This window comes from Pseudophryne corroboree, chromosome 2, assembly GCF_028390025.1.
Source record: "Pseudophryne corroboree isolate aPseCor3 chromosome 2, aPseCor3.hap2, whole genome shotgun sequence".
NCBI lineage: Eukaryota > Metazoa > Chordata > Amphibia > Anura > Myobatrachidae > Pseudophryne > Pseudophryne corroboree.
In genome coordinates this window covers 197803903-197820198 of record NC_086445.1, presented here as the reverse complement: position 1 = coordinate 197820198, position 16296 = coordinate 197803903, and the positions used below count along the sequence as shown (strand labels likewise).

Sequence of the window (16296 nt, the reverse complement as noted above, 5' to 3'; positions counted from 1 at the left end):
TTTTTCAACAGAAAACTCTGGAGAGCTCTCTGCAGTGCACCCATTCTCCTCTGGGCACAAGATCTAACTGAGGTCTGGAGGAGGGGCATAGAGGGAGGAGCCAGTGCACACCCATAGTAAAAGTTCTTTTTAGGTGCCCTATCTCCTGCGGAGCCCGTCTATACCCCATGGTCCTTACGGAGTCCCCAGCATCCTCTAGGACCTAAGAGAAAGATTAGCTATTCTGCTATTATTAGTAGAATTGCTAACGAAAGCAATTTCCTTGCAGTTTCTGAGTAGCTCCAGACCTTCTCCTAGATTGTGATCACCTCAGTCCGTTTAGTTCCTGGTTTGACGTCACAAACACGTCCTGCATTCGGCCAGCCACTCCTCCATTTCTCCAGCCACTCCTGCGTTTTTACCTGGCACGCCTGTGTTTTTTAGCACACTCCCTGAAAACGGCCAGTTTCCGCCCAGAAACACCCACTTCCTGTCAATCACACTACGATTAGCAGAGCGATTGAAAAGCTTTGTTCGCCCGTGAGTAAAATAGCATAGTTTTGTGTAAAATTGCTTAGCGCGTGCGCCCTGCTGTGCATACGCATGCGCAGAACTGCCAGATTTTAGCCTATTAGCAACTCTGCTAAAATTAGCAGCGAGCGAACAACTCGGAATGAGGGTCATTATAAAGAAAATATTGGGCAATATGTGACCCAGAGCCTTTTCTTCCTGTAGAGAACTTTGATGAGAACTCTCAATGGCCCTCATTCCGAGTTGTTCGCTCGCTATCTACTTTTAGCAGAAATGCAAACGCAAAGCCGCCGCCCTCTGGGAGTGTATCTTAGCATAGCAGAATTGCTAACGAAAGATTAGCAGTTCTGCTATTAAGTATTTCCTTGCAGTTTCTGAGTAGCTCCAGACCTACTCCTAGATTGCGATCACCTCAGTCCGTTTAGTTCCTGGTTTGACGTCACAAACACGCCCAGCGTCCGGCCAGCCACTCCCCCCGTTTCTCCAGACACTCCTGCGTTTTTACCTGGCACGCCTGCGTTTTTAGCATACCCCCTGAAAACGGCCAATTTCCGCCCAAAAACACCCACTTCCTGTCAATCACACTACGATCAGCAGAGCGATTGAAAAGCTTTGTTCGCCCGTGAGTAAAATAGCATCGTTTTGTGTAAAATTGCTTAGCGCGTGCGCCCTGCTGTGCATACGCATGCGCAGAATGGCCGGATTTTAGCCTATTAGCAATTCTGCTAAAAATAGCAGCGAGCGAACAACTCGGAATGACCACCAATGATCTGATAAATACTTCTATGTCCCATCCAATATAGGATTTCCATCAATGGCTAAAAAACACATTTTCCCCATATAACCCTTTTACACTGACGCAATAACCTGGGTTATTGCTGGGTCTACCCAGGTCATAACTTGGTGTAAAAGCGTCCTTAAAAAATAACACAGATTAATCACACCCCTTTCACACCGCACAAATAAGCCGGTATCGACCCGGCAACGACACGGGTCAGCGTGCGGTGTGAAAGCACCATGTTGGAAATCCTGGGTCGCCTGACCCGGCAATTCAACCCAGGAATAAAGCAGTGTTATACCCGGGTTTATTACCGGGTCAATGGCAGCGTAAACAGGCTCCCGGGTTGATGCGACCTGGGACCCGTTTACCACAACAGGGAGAGGCGGCGCGGAGATGATCTCATCTCCCAGCGCCGCCTCCGCCCCCGCTGCTATGGCAACCCGCCCACCATGTTGTCAGGTCGGGGAAGCCAGCAGCAGCGTCCAATGCCGGATCCCACCCGGGAAGGACCCATTTCCAATTCCCGGGTGGGATCCGGCATTGGCGGTGTGAAAGGGGTATCAGTGACCATGGAATCCGACCCTAGTAGTAACTAGGGTTGGTCCCAGGTAACAGTGCAGTGTAAACAGCTCGACCTGGGTTATCCAACCCAGGTTATGCTTAAAAGCTGCTGATTGGCTGTGTATTCAAGGTCTGCCTCAAGGGCGTGTCTGTGAGTGACATGCAGGGCAGACCCAGGTTCAGTGTTATACCCCTTTCTCATACGTCCTAGAGGATGCTGGGGTCCACTTCATGACCATGGGGTATAGACGGGATCCGCAGGAGACATGGGCACTCTAAAGACTTTTCATTGGGTGTGAACTGGCTCCTCCCTCTATGCCCCTCCTCCAGACCTCAGTTGTAGAAATGTGCCCAGGTCGACTGGATGCACTCTGAGGAGCTCTACTGAGTTTCTCTGAAAAGACTTATGTTAGGTTTTTTATTTTCAGGGAGATCTGCTGACATCAGACTCCCTGCTTCGTGGGACTGAGGAGGCAGAAGTAGGAACCAACTTCCTAAAGAGTTTCATGGCTCTGCTTCTGGCTGACAGGACACCATTAGCTCCTGAAGGGAACTGAATGCTAGCCGTGCCTAGATGCTCACTCCCACAGCACGCCGTCACCCCCCTCACAGAGCCAGAAGTCAGAAGACAGGTGAGTGTTAGAAGACAGATCTTCAATCAAGAAAGTGATGGCTAAAGGTACCGCGCGGCTGGCGGGAGCGCAGCACGCCATGTTGCCCACACATACACAGGCACTGCAGGGTGCAGGGCGCGGGGGGGCGCCCTGGGCAGCATGAAACCTATGGAAACTGGCATAAATAAGGGGCATAAGTTGCTGAGGCACAGTCCTACTCCCGCCAGTATATAAAAAATTACCTCATAAAAGCTGAGGAGAAACACACCATTGAAGAGTGGAGCTTCCTCCTCAGTCAGCCAGCACACTGCTCAGCGCCATTTTCTCTCTCTCCTCAGGCTACTGACAGGGGGGGCCACAGTGAATATAGTGCTATATAATTGTGTGATTAACATTACCACAAGGAGTGGGTTTACTTTAGTAAAGAAGTAATGTCATTTTCCCTCCACCTCAGGTCTGATTTAACCTGAAAAGAAATTTCAGATTCCCAAAAGGAATTCAGGCAGCTTACCTTTTTCCAAAAAAGGTGGGAGTCACCCCGCATTTTAGACAGGGCCCTGTCATAAAAGAGAAAAGGTGTTTCTCCCTGTGCCTGGAATGGCTTCACTTAAGGAGCCGACAGACCGCAAGTGAGTGAGGTGATTTATTGATGTGGCCAATGGGACACTACTCAGGCCTACCATTGTCTGTGAGTGGGTGAGTAGTGCTATTGAAAAGTGGTCAGAAAACTTGTCATTAGACATTGACACAATAGATGGAGACGAGATACTCCTAACGTTAGGTCATATCAAAGACGCTGCTGCGTACGTACTAGAATCCATGAAATATATTGGTTTCTTGGGATCAAGCAGTATTGGCTTGGAGGGCGTTGTGGATTCGCCAGTGGAATGCTGATGTAGATTCCAAAATAAAATATGGAGGCTCTCCCGTATAAAGGTGAGGCCTTTTTTGGTGATGGGCTGGATGCGTTAGTCTCGGCGGCTACCGCAGGTAAGTCGACATTCTTGCCCTATGCTCCTACACCGGCGAAAAAGACACATCACTCTCACATACAGTCCTTTCGGCCCAACAAATACAAAAAGGCCAAAGGTCTCCCCTTTTTTTGCAGGTAGGGGAAGGGGAAAAGGAAAGAAATCCGCAGCGTCTCCCGGAAAGCAGGAGCAGAAGTCCACCCCTGCTTCTGCCAAATCTGCAGCATAACGCTGGGGCTCCCTTGCGGGAGTCCACTCGGGTGGGAGCACGTCTGAAACTTTTCAGCCAAATCTGGATTCAATCTGGCCTGGACCAATGGGTCTTACAAATAGTGTCCGATGGGTACAAACTAGAGTTTCAAGATGTCCCCCCATGCCGATTTTTCAAATCGACCGTACCAGCTTCTCTTCCGGGAAGAGAGGCAGGAACAACGGCAATTCAAAAATTATCTCAGGATCAGGTCATTGTCCTGGTACCCTTGGCACAGTAAGGAGAAGGTTTTTTTATTCAAGCCTCTTCGTAGTTCCGAAGCCGGATGGCTAGGTCAGACCGATTTTAAACCTGAAAAATCTGAATCTCTATCTGAAAAGGTTCAAGTTCAAGATGGAATCCCTGTGGGTAGTGATTTCCAGTCTGGAAGAGGGGGACTTCATGGTGTCAGTAGACATAAAAGATGCTTACTTGCATGTTCCCATTTATCCTCCTCACCAAGCTTATCTGAGATTCGCAGTACAGGATTGCCATTACCAGTTTCAGACATTGCCGTTCGTACTCTCCACGGCACCAAGGATATTCACCAAGGTGATGGCGGAGATGATGGTCCTCCTTCGTTAAAAAAGGAGTCAATATAATTCCTTATCTGGACGATCTCCTGATAAAAGCGAGATCCAGGGAACAGTTGGTGCAGAACATCGCACTCTCCCTGTCAATACTCCAACAACACGGTTGGATCATGAATTTTCCAAAGTCGCAGTTGGAACCGACGACAAGATGGTCCTTTTTAGGGATGATTCTGGACACACAAGTACGGAGAGTATTTCTTCCAGTGGAAAAGGCTGTGGAAATCCAGAAAATTTGTCAAACAAATATTGAAATCAACAAGCGTGTCGATCCATCAAAGCATTCGGTTGTTGGGGAAAATGGTAGCGGCAGTTTGGCCGATTTCATGCCAGAGTATTCCAGTGGTACCTGTTGGACAAGTGGTCCGGATGCCACCTACACATACACCGGAAAATAATCCTGTCCCCCAAAGCCAGGATTTCGCTCCTGTGGTGGCTACACAGTTCTCACCTACTAGAGGGACGCAGGTTTGGGATTCACGACTGGGTCCTAATAACCACGGATGCAAGTCTCCGAGGCTGGAGAGCTGTCACACAGGGGGAAAGCTTCCAAGGAAAATGGTCAAGTCAGGAAGCCTACCGTCACATAAACGTTCTGGAATTGAGAGACATTTACAACGGCCTTCTACAAGCGGTACATCTTCTTCAAGATCCCATGCAGATCCAGTCGGACAATGTAACAGCAGTCGCGTACATAAGCAGGCTAGGTGGGATGAAAAGCAGAGCGGCAATGGCAGAGGTGACAAGGATTCTCCTCTGGGCAGAAAGACATGTTAGAGCTTTGTCAGCAATTTTCATTCCGGGAGTGGACAACTGGGAAGAAGACTTCCTCAGCAGACACGATCTCCATCCAGGAGAGTGGGGCCTCCACCAAGAAGTCTTTGCAGAGGTGACGAGTCTTTGGGGAGTTCCTCAAGTAGACATGATGGCATCTCGTCTAACCAAGAAGCTTTAGAGATATTGTTCCAGGTCGAGAGACCCTCATGCAATAGCAGTGGATACACTGGTACCCAGTGGGTGTTTCGGTCGGTATATGTTTTCCCTCCACTTCCACTGATTCCAAAAGTTCTCAAAATAATAATAAGAACAAGAGTTTGAGCTATCTTCATTGCCCCAGACTGGCCAAGGAGGGCATGGTATCCAGATCTTCAGGAGTTGCTCATAGAAGATCCTCGGCCTCTTCCTCCTCGAGAGGACCTACTACAGCAGGGGCCGTGTGTGTATCAAGACTTACCGCGGCTACGTTTGACGGCATGGCTGTTGAGCGTCGGATCCTAGCGCAAAAGGGTATTCCCAAGGAAGTCATCCCCACTCTTATTCAGGCCAGGAAAGAAGTAACGTCTAAACATTACCACCGTATTTGGAGAAAATATGTGTCTTGGTGTGAATCCAAGAAGGCTCCTACGGAAGAGTTTCAGTTGGGACGTTTTCTCCATTTTCTGCAGGCTGGTGTGGATGCGGGCCTTAGCTTGGGGTCAATCAAGGTCCAGATTTCGGCCTTATAAGTTTTCTTTCAAAAACAATAGGCCTCCTTTCCAGACGTTCAGACGTTCGTGAAAGGGGTTCTGCATATCCAGACTCCATTTGTGCCTCCAGTTGCACCATGGGACCTTAATGTGGTGTTGCAGTTCCTTCAATCGGGTTGGTTTGAGCCTCTACAAGAAATAGAGTTGAAGTTTCTCACTTGGAAAGTGGTGATGCTTTTGGCGTTGGCATCCGCAAGGCGGGTGTCGGAATTGGGGGCCTTGTCCCACAAGAGCCCTTACCTGATCTTCGTTGAAGATAGGGCAGAGTTGAGAACTCGTCAATATTTTCTTCCAAAGGTGGTTTCCTCTTTCCACATAAACCAACCTATTGTGGTGCCAGTTGCTACTGACACGTTCGCTGAGTCAAAGTCTCTAGATGTGGTTAGAGCTTTGAAGATTGATGTCGCTAGAACAGCTCGAATACGGAAAACAGAGGTTTTGTTTGTCCTGTATGCTCCCAACAAGATTGGGTGTCCTGCTTCCAAGCAGACTATTGCGCGCTGGATCAGAGGTACGATTCAGCAAGCTCATTCTACGGCTGGATTGCCGTTACCGATGTCGGTGAAGGCCCATTCTACTAGGAAGGTGGGCTCCTCCTGGGCGGCTGCCCGGGGGTTCCCGGCATTACAACTTTGCGGAGCAGCTACTTGGTCAGGGTCAAACACATTTGCAAAATTGTACAAGTTTGACACCTTGGCCGATGAGGACCTCAAGTTCGGTCAATCGGTGCTGCAGGGTCATCCGCACTCTCCCGCCCGTACTGGAGCTTTGGTATAAACTCCATGGTCATGAAGTGGACCCCAGCATCCTCTAGGACATATGAGAAAATAGGATTTTGATAACCTACCGGTAAATCCTTTTCTCCTAGTCCGTAGAGGATGCTGGGCGCCTGTCCCAGTGCGTACTTTACCTGCAGTTTAGTTATTACAGTTACACAAGCTGTGTTATCTTGGTTCAGCATGTTGCTGCAATTAGTTCATGCCTGTTGGCGTGTGTTATGTTGAATGCCATGTATGCGGCATGGTTGAGGGTGTGAGTTGGTAGATATCTCACCACTAGTTAAGTAATTCCTTTCCTCGAAATGTCAGTCTCCCTGGGCACAGTTCCTACAACTGAGGTCTGGAGGAGGGGCATAGAGGGAGGAGCCAGTTCACACCCAATGAAAAGTCTTTAGAGTGCCCATGTCTCCTGCGGATCCCGTCTATACCCCATGGTCATGAAGTGGACCCCAGCATCCTCTACGGACTAGGAGAAAAGGATTTACTGGTAGGTTATCAAAATCCTATTTTCACACTGCCAATGCCGGATCCCACCCGGGAATTGGAAACGGGAACTTCCCGGGTGGGATCCAGCATTGGCCGCTGCTGCAGGCTTTCACGACCCGGCAATATGCCGGGAGGGATGCCATAGCAGCGGGGGGTGGAGCTAGCGGTGGGGGCGGAGGCATCGCTAGGAGATGAGACCATCTCCGCGCCGCCTCTCCCTGCTGTAGTAAACGGGTCCCGGGACGCATCGACCCTGGAGCCCGTTTACGCAGCCACTGATTCAACACGGCTATAACACTGCTTTATTCCCGGGTTGAATTGCCGGGTTAGGCGACCCGCGATTTCGGCTATGCCCCTTTCACACCGCACGCCGACCAGTGTCGACCCGGCAAAATACCTGCCAATTAGCTCCTAATTGCTATTTTTTTTAAACACAGCCTGTAACATGGCAGATAGGAGCTGATTCGCTGGTGCTTTATCTCCATCGACTTTATCTCCATCCAAGACTTAGTAACTAGACCCCTATGTCCTGAAACCTGGGTCAGACCTGAGTTTTTGGTGTAAAAGTGGTATTACTCATCTTTCCCCTCGCCTACAATGAGGACAGATGGTGCAATGGTTAGCATTACTGCCTTACATACAGAACTGAGGTCTGGGGTTCGATTCTCACCATGGCCCTAACTGTGTAGAGTTTGTATATTCTCCCTGTGCTTGCGTGGGTTTCCTTTGGGTACTCCAGTTTCATCCAACATACCACAAAAATATATTGGTAGGTTAATTGGCTCCCAACAAAAAATTGTATAGATTGTAAACTCGACTGGGGCAGGGACTGATGTGAATGACCAAGTGATATTCTCTGTAAAATGCTGCGGAATGTGTGTGCACCATATAAATAACTGGTAATAAATAAATTATGATGGCAAAAATAATTGGATTGGTTTATTTCATTTAAGTTATAACAAACGTGACATAAAAGAGAAAATATCCTGGTCCACATGCTGGTGCAGCACAAAAAAAGTTGGTTATGCACTATAATTAGACTTGCCATAATATCTCTATTATCCGGAACACCAATGATTTACACAGGTTATATGGCTAACTACATTTAAGCCTACATTCTACCTGGTTTTAATCAGCCACAGAACCTTTCTAAATCATAGGTGTCCTGAATTATAGGGATAAATTGTCAAGACTAGCATACTGTACTGTAGCATATATAAAATACACTTACATATGGCATATATGCATCCTCCTCTAGTATAGTATGAAAGTACACTGTACAATAAACATGATTTGAATGGAAAGATCCTACCTAACAATTGCATAAATGGGCCAGGTGTTACTGTGTACTGCTAAATCACAGTGTTTCTAGCTAATTGCAGCAATCTGCATTTTTAACAAACTAGCTGAATACCCGTGCTTCGCTATGGAATTTCAAGATCAGCTGGCGGAAAGCGAGTAGCGGAGCGGAGGGAGTTTGTTAAACGTGTAGAGTCTGGACCGGGTGGATCTGTGTGGGAGTGTGTTGATGTGGGTAAGTGTGGAAGCAGCAGCAGCAGGGCTGCCCCATCCCCCACCCCCTGCATACACTGCCGACTGCTGTCATTGTTTTATCACCCGTGCCGGGTGTAGTCTATGCGGCAGCTGTTCCCCCAGGGATCACTGTGTAATAGGCTTCTGGGCTATATACTTGTCAGTTTGATGCTTATAGCGCCAGCATAATTTGACACTAATGTCGGTCATTTTGGACATTTTATGTTTCACCCCTTCTCACCCCCCATGCTGCTGGCGGCTGAACTTGGACTTAAACGGCATAGGGAGTGTCACTATTCATCTCAGCGACCCCGAAAACTATGGATTTTTACATGTCACCCTCATCCCACCCCCACCCCTAGGGGTGCTAGGGGTGTCTTACTTTTTTTTTCCAGATTGTAAGTCATATGTGTACCAAGTTTGGTGTAAATAACTAGAGTTATGCTGGAACATACACACATATACACATACATACATCCATTTTTATATATATAGATATGGTTAATTGTTGTGAGATCAGTAGCTTCATGAGATTTTTGCCTGATTCCTGTCTCATATTAAATCTCACTGTGACCCACATGCAGTTTACATAATAAGAGCCCATGAGGTTATGTGTTACCTGTCTGAAAAACTCCTCCATCAGAGCTTTGGTCCACCGTCCATGCACTTTCCACTGTTTGGTGGGGTGGCTGATGTCAGCGGCATGCAGTAGTAGAGACAGCGCCTTTGATTTGTCTATGCTGAAAGCACATGTAGGGGGAAATGAGCGCAATGGTTTTGTAGGTTTAGCATATTACAATGGTACATTAAAGCATTAAGTTGTCTTTGTTTGGCACATGCATTTATCATTTCTTAAACATTAACGAGGTCCAACAAAACAGTAAGCATTAGATCTTGAATTCAAAATGGATTAAAATGTCTAAAAAATTATTATTCATTTTTAAAGTAAAGTTCTCATGTTAATGAACACAGTACAAACAGAATAAACAGTTTTTTTTTCTTACAAAGAATATACTCAAATCTCACAAGTTGAGTGGAATGCCCTCCCACGCACAATAAGACTCACCTCTAGTCTCAAAACCTTCAAGTGTTCCCTGAAAACTCACCTCTTCAGGCAAGCTTATCAAATTCTGAACCCACCCACATAACCTTCAACGCCTCCCTATCTAATGACATTCTTTCTGTACAGTCCACACATAACCTCACATATTTTGTCTTTCTTCACTTTCACACTCTCCTGACCCTTTGCCAACATGGGTGACCATATCATACAGCCCATTAAGAACCTTTGCAATCTGGAAGCACCATTATGCAATAGGTAGTACCTATCCTTGTGTATCAATGCCTATTTCCCTATAGATTGTAAGCTTGTGAGCAGGGCCCTCCTACCTCTATGTCTGTCTGTTTTTACCCATCTTTGTTATATTACTGTTGTTCTAATTGTACAGTGCAACGGAATATGCTGCGCTATATAAGAAACTGTTAATAAATAATAAATAAAAAAATCACTGCATTCACGTATACAATAAATTATACCTTAATGACAGTCTAGGTTCCAGAGGATAAGGATAGTGCATATGGACAATATAGTTTGGACAGGTTAAGGGGCCAGCGTTACACTCTGAGATGTTCTCCAATATACTGTGCATGCACAATACAAAATCACATTTTGTGCTTCCATTTTGGTCATACATTGTACTCTACATGAGCAGTCAAAAGTGTCTTACGGATTAGTATTCTAATGAGTCATGGGGTTGATCAAATTTGGCAAGTTCAATGGCCTCAGGCCTGTAGTCAAACTTGTAATCATTACCATTGTGCGTTGGGTTCGCAGTGAAATGTGAAGTAAAAAGTTCATGTTTCAGTTTTACCTTTGAATTCACAGCTCGCAGTATATAAGGGTTCACTACGATATGCCGGCGGTCGGGCTCCCGGCGACCAGCATACCGGCGCCGGGAGCCCGACCGCCGGCTTACCGACAGTGTGGTGAGCGCAAATGAGCCCCTTGCGGGCTCGATGCGCTCGCCACGCTACGGGCACGGTGGCGCGCTAAGCGCGCCACGCTATTTTATTCTCCCTCCAAGGGGGTCATGGACCCACACGAGGGAGAATAAGTGTCGGTATGCCGGCTGTCGGGATCCCGGCGCCGGTATACTGTGCGCCGGGATCCCGTCAGTCGGCATACTGAAGACCACCCGTATATAAACACATTAAAATTAGAGATGTGCGGTTCCGGATTTACCTGGATCTCAAAACAGCCTATTATTGGCTCTCAGTCACATGTTTTGGATAGCCAATAAGAAATGTCCAGATAAATCTAAAGTCGTGTGAATTTTGGCATTAAGAACCGAGTAAATCCATAGAATGGGACCTGCGTATCCACATTGGCGCTGGCTAAAGTAAATTGTGGTCGCATCACGATAGCGATGAGACCTGAATGAAGCCCCCTATATTATTTTTTATTTCTCTTACGTCCTAGAGGATGCTGGGGACTCCGTAAGGACCATGGGGTATAGACGGGCTCCGCAGGAGATAGGGCACCTAAAAAGAACTTTGACTATGGGTGTGCACTGGCTCCTCCCTTTATGCCCCTCCTCCAGACCTCAGTTAGATCTTGTGCCCAGAGGAGAATGGGTGCACTGCAGAGAGCTCTCCAGAGTTTTCTGTTGAAGAAGAATTTTGTTAGGTTTTTTATTTTCAGGGAGTCCTGTTGGCAACAGGCTCCCTGCATCGTGGGACCAAGGAGAGAGAAGCAGAGCTGGCTTGTCAAGTTGGGCACTGCTTCTAAGGCTACTGGACACCTTTAGCTCCAGAGGGAGTCGGAACACAGGTCTCACCTGGGGTTCGTCCCGGAGCCGCGCCGCCGTCCTCCTCACAGATGCCGAAGATAGAAGCCGGATAGAGAAGGCACAAGACATCTTAGGCGGCAGAAGACATCAGATCTTCATGAGGTAAGGCGCGCAGCGGTAAGCTGCGCGCCATTGCTCCCAGTCACACACAGAGCAGCACTGAAGGGTGCAGGGCGCAGGGGGGTGCCCTGGGCAGCAATAAACCTCACATTTGGGCAAATACAGATTGATTAGGCTGCGGAGGCAGTAAATCAATGATCCCCCGCCATTTTTATTGAAAAATCACTGGGACCGAAGCCCGCCGTCGGGTGGGCGGGGCTTGATCCTCAGCACTAACCAGCGCCATTTTCTCCACAGAAGCTGCATGAGGAAAACGCTGGCTCCCTGGTCTCTCCCCTGCTGAACTTCACAGGCTGGAAAAAAGAGGAGGGGGGCACATTAGTGACGCAGTGAGTGGGAATTGGCATATTATATATAGAAAAGCGCTATCTGGACATAATTTTTCAAGTGTTTTTAAGCACTGGTTTGTGCTGGCATACTCCCTCTCTGTCTCTCCTTAGGGCCTGGTTGGGGTTTTGTCCCCTTATAGGTTAATCCCTGTGTGTGTGGGGTGTCGGTACGTGTGTGTCGACATGTCTGAGGCGGAAGGCTTCTCCAAGGAGGAGGTGGAGCAAATGAGTGGTGTGTCCCCGTTGGTTGTGCCGACTCCAGATTGGATGGACATGTGGCATATGTTGAATGCAAGTTTTACATAAAAGGCTTGATAAGGCTGATTTAGGGGGGACATCAGGGGGTCAATCCTCGGATTGGACCGACTCACAGGGCCCGTCGGGGTCTCAAAAGCGTCCCTTAACACAAGACACTACTACCAACACGGATTCTGATTCCAGTGTCGACTATGACGAAGTAAAATTGCACCCTAGGGTGACTAAAACCATTCAGTGTATGATTGTGGCAATAAGGGATGTATTGCATATTGTGGATGAACCCTCGGTCCCCGACACAAGGGTACACATGTTTAAGGAAAAGAAACAGATTATTAACTTTCCCACATCTCATGAATTGAATGATTTCTTTGGAAAAGCTTGGGAGACTCCGGATAAGAGACCGCAGATCCCCAAAAGAATTTATATGGCATACCCCTTCCCTAAGCAGGACAGGGAGATTTGGGAATCACCCCCTACTGTGGACAAGGCCCTGACGCGCTTGTCCAAGAAAGTGGCGCTACCGTCTCCTGACACAGCAGCCCTTAAGGACCCTGCAGATCGCAGGCAAGAAACTACCTTAAAGTGTATTTATTCTCATACGGGTGCTGTGCTAAGACGGACAATTGCGTCGGCATGGGTGTGTAGCGCAATTGCAGCTTGGACAGATGAGCTGACAGATCAATTTGATAATATGGATAAGGATACTATATTCCTAACTCTAGCCCATATTAAAGACGCAGTCTTATTTATGAGGGATGCTCAAAGGGACATTGGATTGCTAGCTTCTAGGGCCAATGCCATGTCTATCTCAGCGAGAAGATCCTTATGGACTCGCCAATGGACGGGTGATGCGGATTCCAAAAAACATATGGAAGTACTACCCTATAAGGGTGATGTATTGTTTGGGGATGGGCTGACGGACCTGGTTTCCACAGCTACAGCAGGTAAATCAAATTTTTTACCATATATTCCCCAACAGCAAAAGAAAGTAACACCTTATCAGATGCAGTCCTTTCGGTCGCACAAGTCCAAAAGAGGTCGGGGATCCTCTTTCCTCGCCAGAGGTAAGGGCAGAGGCAAGAGAGCACCTGCTTCGGCAGGTGCCCAGGAACAAAAGTCCTCCCCGGCTGCTCCAAAACCCACAGCATGACGCTGGGGCTCCCCTGAGGGAGTCTGCACTGGTGGGGGCACATCTTCGACTTTTCAGTCAGGCCTGGGTCAGTTCGGACCTGAATCCGTGGGTGTTGAAAATAGTTTCCCAGGGTTACAAATTGGAATTCGAGGAGGTGCCCCCGCGCCGATTTTTCAAATCGGCCCTACAAGCTTCCACATCGGTAAGGGATATAGTGTTAGCTGCAATTCAAACGCTGTGTATACAGCAAGTGATAATCAAGGTTCCACTGCACCAGCAGGGAAGAGTTTACTACTCAACCCTATTTGTGGTCCCGAAACCGGCGGTTCGGTCAGACCTATTTTGAATCTGAAATCCCTAAACCTGTACATAAAAAGATTCAAATTCAAAATGGAATCTCTCAGAGCGATAATAGCCAACATGGAGGAGGGGGAGTTTATGGTGTCTCTGGACATAAAGGATGCGTACCTTCATGTCCCCATATATGCCCCCCATCAGGAGTAGCTGAGATTCGCTGTACAGGATTGTCATTACCAATTTCAGACGTTGCCGTTTGGACTCTCCACGGCCCCGAGGATTTTCACCAAGATAATGGCGGAAATGATGGTGGTCCTGCGCAAGCATGGAGTCACAATTATTCCATACTTGGATGATCTCCTGAGCCTCCGAGGATGGGGAGCGGTCACACAGGGAAAAAAATTTCAGGGTCTTTGGTCAGACCAGGAGTCCTGTCTACACATCAATGTGTTGGAACTCAGGGCCATTTACAACGGCCTTCGACAAGCGGAGAGTTTTCTTCGAAACCTACCGGTTCTGATTCAATCAGACAATGTCACAGCAGTGGCTCATGTGAACCGCCAAGGCGGGACAAGAAGCAGAGTCGGGATGGCGGAAGCCACAAGGATCCTTCGCTGGGCGGAAAATCATGTAAGCGCTCTGTCGGCTGTCTTCATTCCGGGAGTGGACAACTGGGAAGCAGACTTCCTCAGCAGACACGATCTCCATCCAGGAGAGTGGGGACTTCATCAAGAAGTCTTTGCAGACGTAACACGTCTTTGGGGAACTCCTCAAATAGACATGATGGCGTCACGCCTCAACAAAAAACTTCGGAGGTATTGCGCCAGGTCTCGGGACCCTCAGGCAGTAGCAGTAGACGCTCTGGTAACACCGTGGGTGTTCAAATCGGTCTACGTGTTTCCTCCTCTTCCTCTCATCACAAAAGTGTTGAGGATCATAAGACGAAGAAGAGTACAGACGATACTCGTTGTCCCAGACTGGCCTCGAAGGGCCTGGTACTCGGATCTACAAGAGATGCTCACAGGAGATCCCTGGCCTCTTCCTCTGAGGGAAGACCTGTTGCAGCAGGGGCCCTGTGTATTTCAAGACTTACCGCGGTTACGTTTGACGGCATGGCGGTTGAACGCCGAATCCTAGCAAAAAAGGGGATTCCGGAAGAGGTCATCCCTACTCTAATAAAGGCTAGGAAGGAGGTGACGGTAAAACATTATCACCGTATCTGGCGAATGTATGTGTCTTGGTGTGAAACCAAGAATGCACCTACGGAAGATTTTCCTCTGGGTCGTCTTCTCCACTTCCTACAGACAGGAGTGGATATGGGCCTGAAATTAGGCTCTGTTAAGGTATAGATTTCGGCCCTCTCGATTTTCTTTCAGAAGGAATTGGCTTCTCTTCCAGAAGTCCAGACGTTTGTAAAGGGAGTGCTGCACATCCAGCCCCCTTTTGTGCCTCCAGTGGCACCGTGGGACCTGAACGTGGTGTTGCAGTTCCTAAAATCACACTGGTTTGAACCGCTTAACAAGGTTGAGTTGAAATTTCTTACCTGGAAGGTGGATATGTTGTTGGCCTTAGCATCAGCAAGGCGAATGTCAGAATTGGCGGCTTTGTCACACAAGAGCCCCTACTTGATTTTTTCATGTGGATCGAGCTGAATTGAGGACACGTCCGCAATTTTTGCCTAAAGTGGTTTCTTCGTTCCGGTTCCATATGAATCAACCTATTGTGGTGCCTGTGGCTACAAGTGACCTGGAGGATTCCAGATCCCTGGACGTAGTCAGGGCCTTAAAAATGTATGTAGCCAGGACGGCTAGAATTAGGAAAACAGAGGCTCTGTTTGTCCTGTATGCGGCCAATAAGATTGGCGCTCCTGCTTCGAAGCAGACTATTGCTCGCTGGATCTGTAATACGATTCAGCAGGCTCACTCTACGGCTGGATTGCTGGTACCAAATTCGATTAAGGCCCATTCCACTAGGAAGGTGGGCTCTTCTTGGGCGGCTGCCCGAGGCGTCTCGGCATTACAACTTTGCCGAGCGGCGACTTGGTCGGGGTCAAACACTTTTGCTAAATTCTACAAGTTTGATATCCTGGCTGATGAGGACCTAGCGTTTGCTCAGTCGGTGCTGCAGAGTCATACGCACTCTCCCGCCCGATTGGATGCTTTGGTATAAACCCCATGGTCCTTACGGAGTCCCCAGCATCCTCTAGGACGTAAGAGAAAATAAGATTTTAAACCTACCGGTAAATCTATTTCTCCTAGTCCGTAGAGGATGCTTGGCGCCCGTCCCAGTGCGGAAACTCTGCAAGACTTGTATATAGTTGTTGCTTACATAAGGGTTATGTTACAGTTGACATCGGTCTTGGACCGTTACTGTCGTTTGTTCATACTGTTAACTGGTTATGTATGTTCCAGGTTACATGGTATGATTGGTGTGGGCTGGTATGAATCTTGCCCTTGGATTGCTAAATCCTGCCTTGTATTGTCCATCTCCTCTGGGCACAGTTCTCTAACTGAGGTCTGGAGGAGGTGCATATAGGGAGGAGCCAGTGCACACCCATAGTCAAAGTTCTTTTTAGGTGCCCTATCTCCTGCGGAGCCCGTCTATACCCCATGGTCCTTACGGAGTCCCCAGCATCCTCTACGGACTAGGAGAAATAGATTTACCGGTAGGTTTAAAATCTTATTTTCGTTTGCACAGTTCAGTCAGGATC

The 16296-nt window shown here is 48.0% G+C and overlaps 1 protein-coding gene across 6 annotated transcripts in view; it reads right to left on the bottom strand.

Annotated features, from left to right (window-relative positions):
• The window catches only part of PDE1B (phosphodiesterase 1B), a 532158-nt gene that overhangs the window by 45312 nt on the left and 470550 nt on the right, over positions 1-16296 (bottom strand). For all 6 annotated transcript variants that reach the window (XM_063952207.1, XM_063952206.1, XM_063952208.1 and 3 more), the window contains one exon: positions 9221-9341. In XM_063952207.1, coding sequence (XP_063808277.1) covers positions 9221-9341 — 121 coding nt within the window. The remainder of the gene's footprint in view (positions 1-9220; positions 9342-16296) is intronic.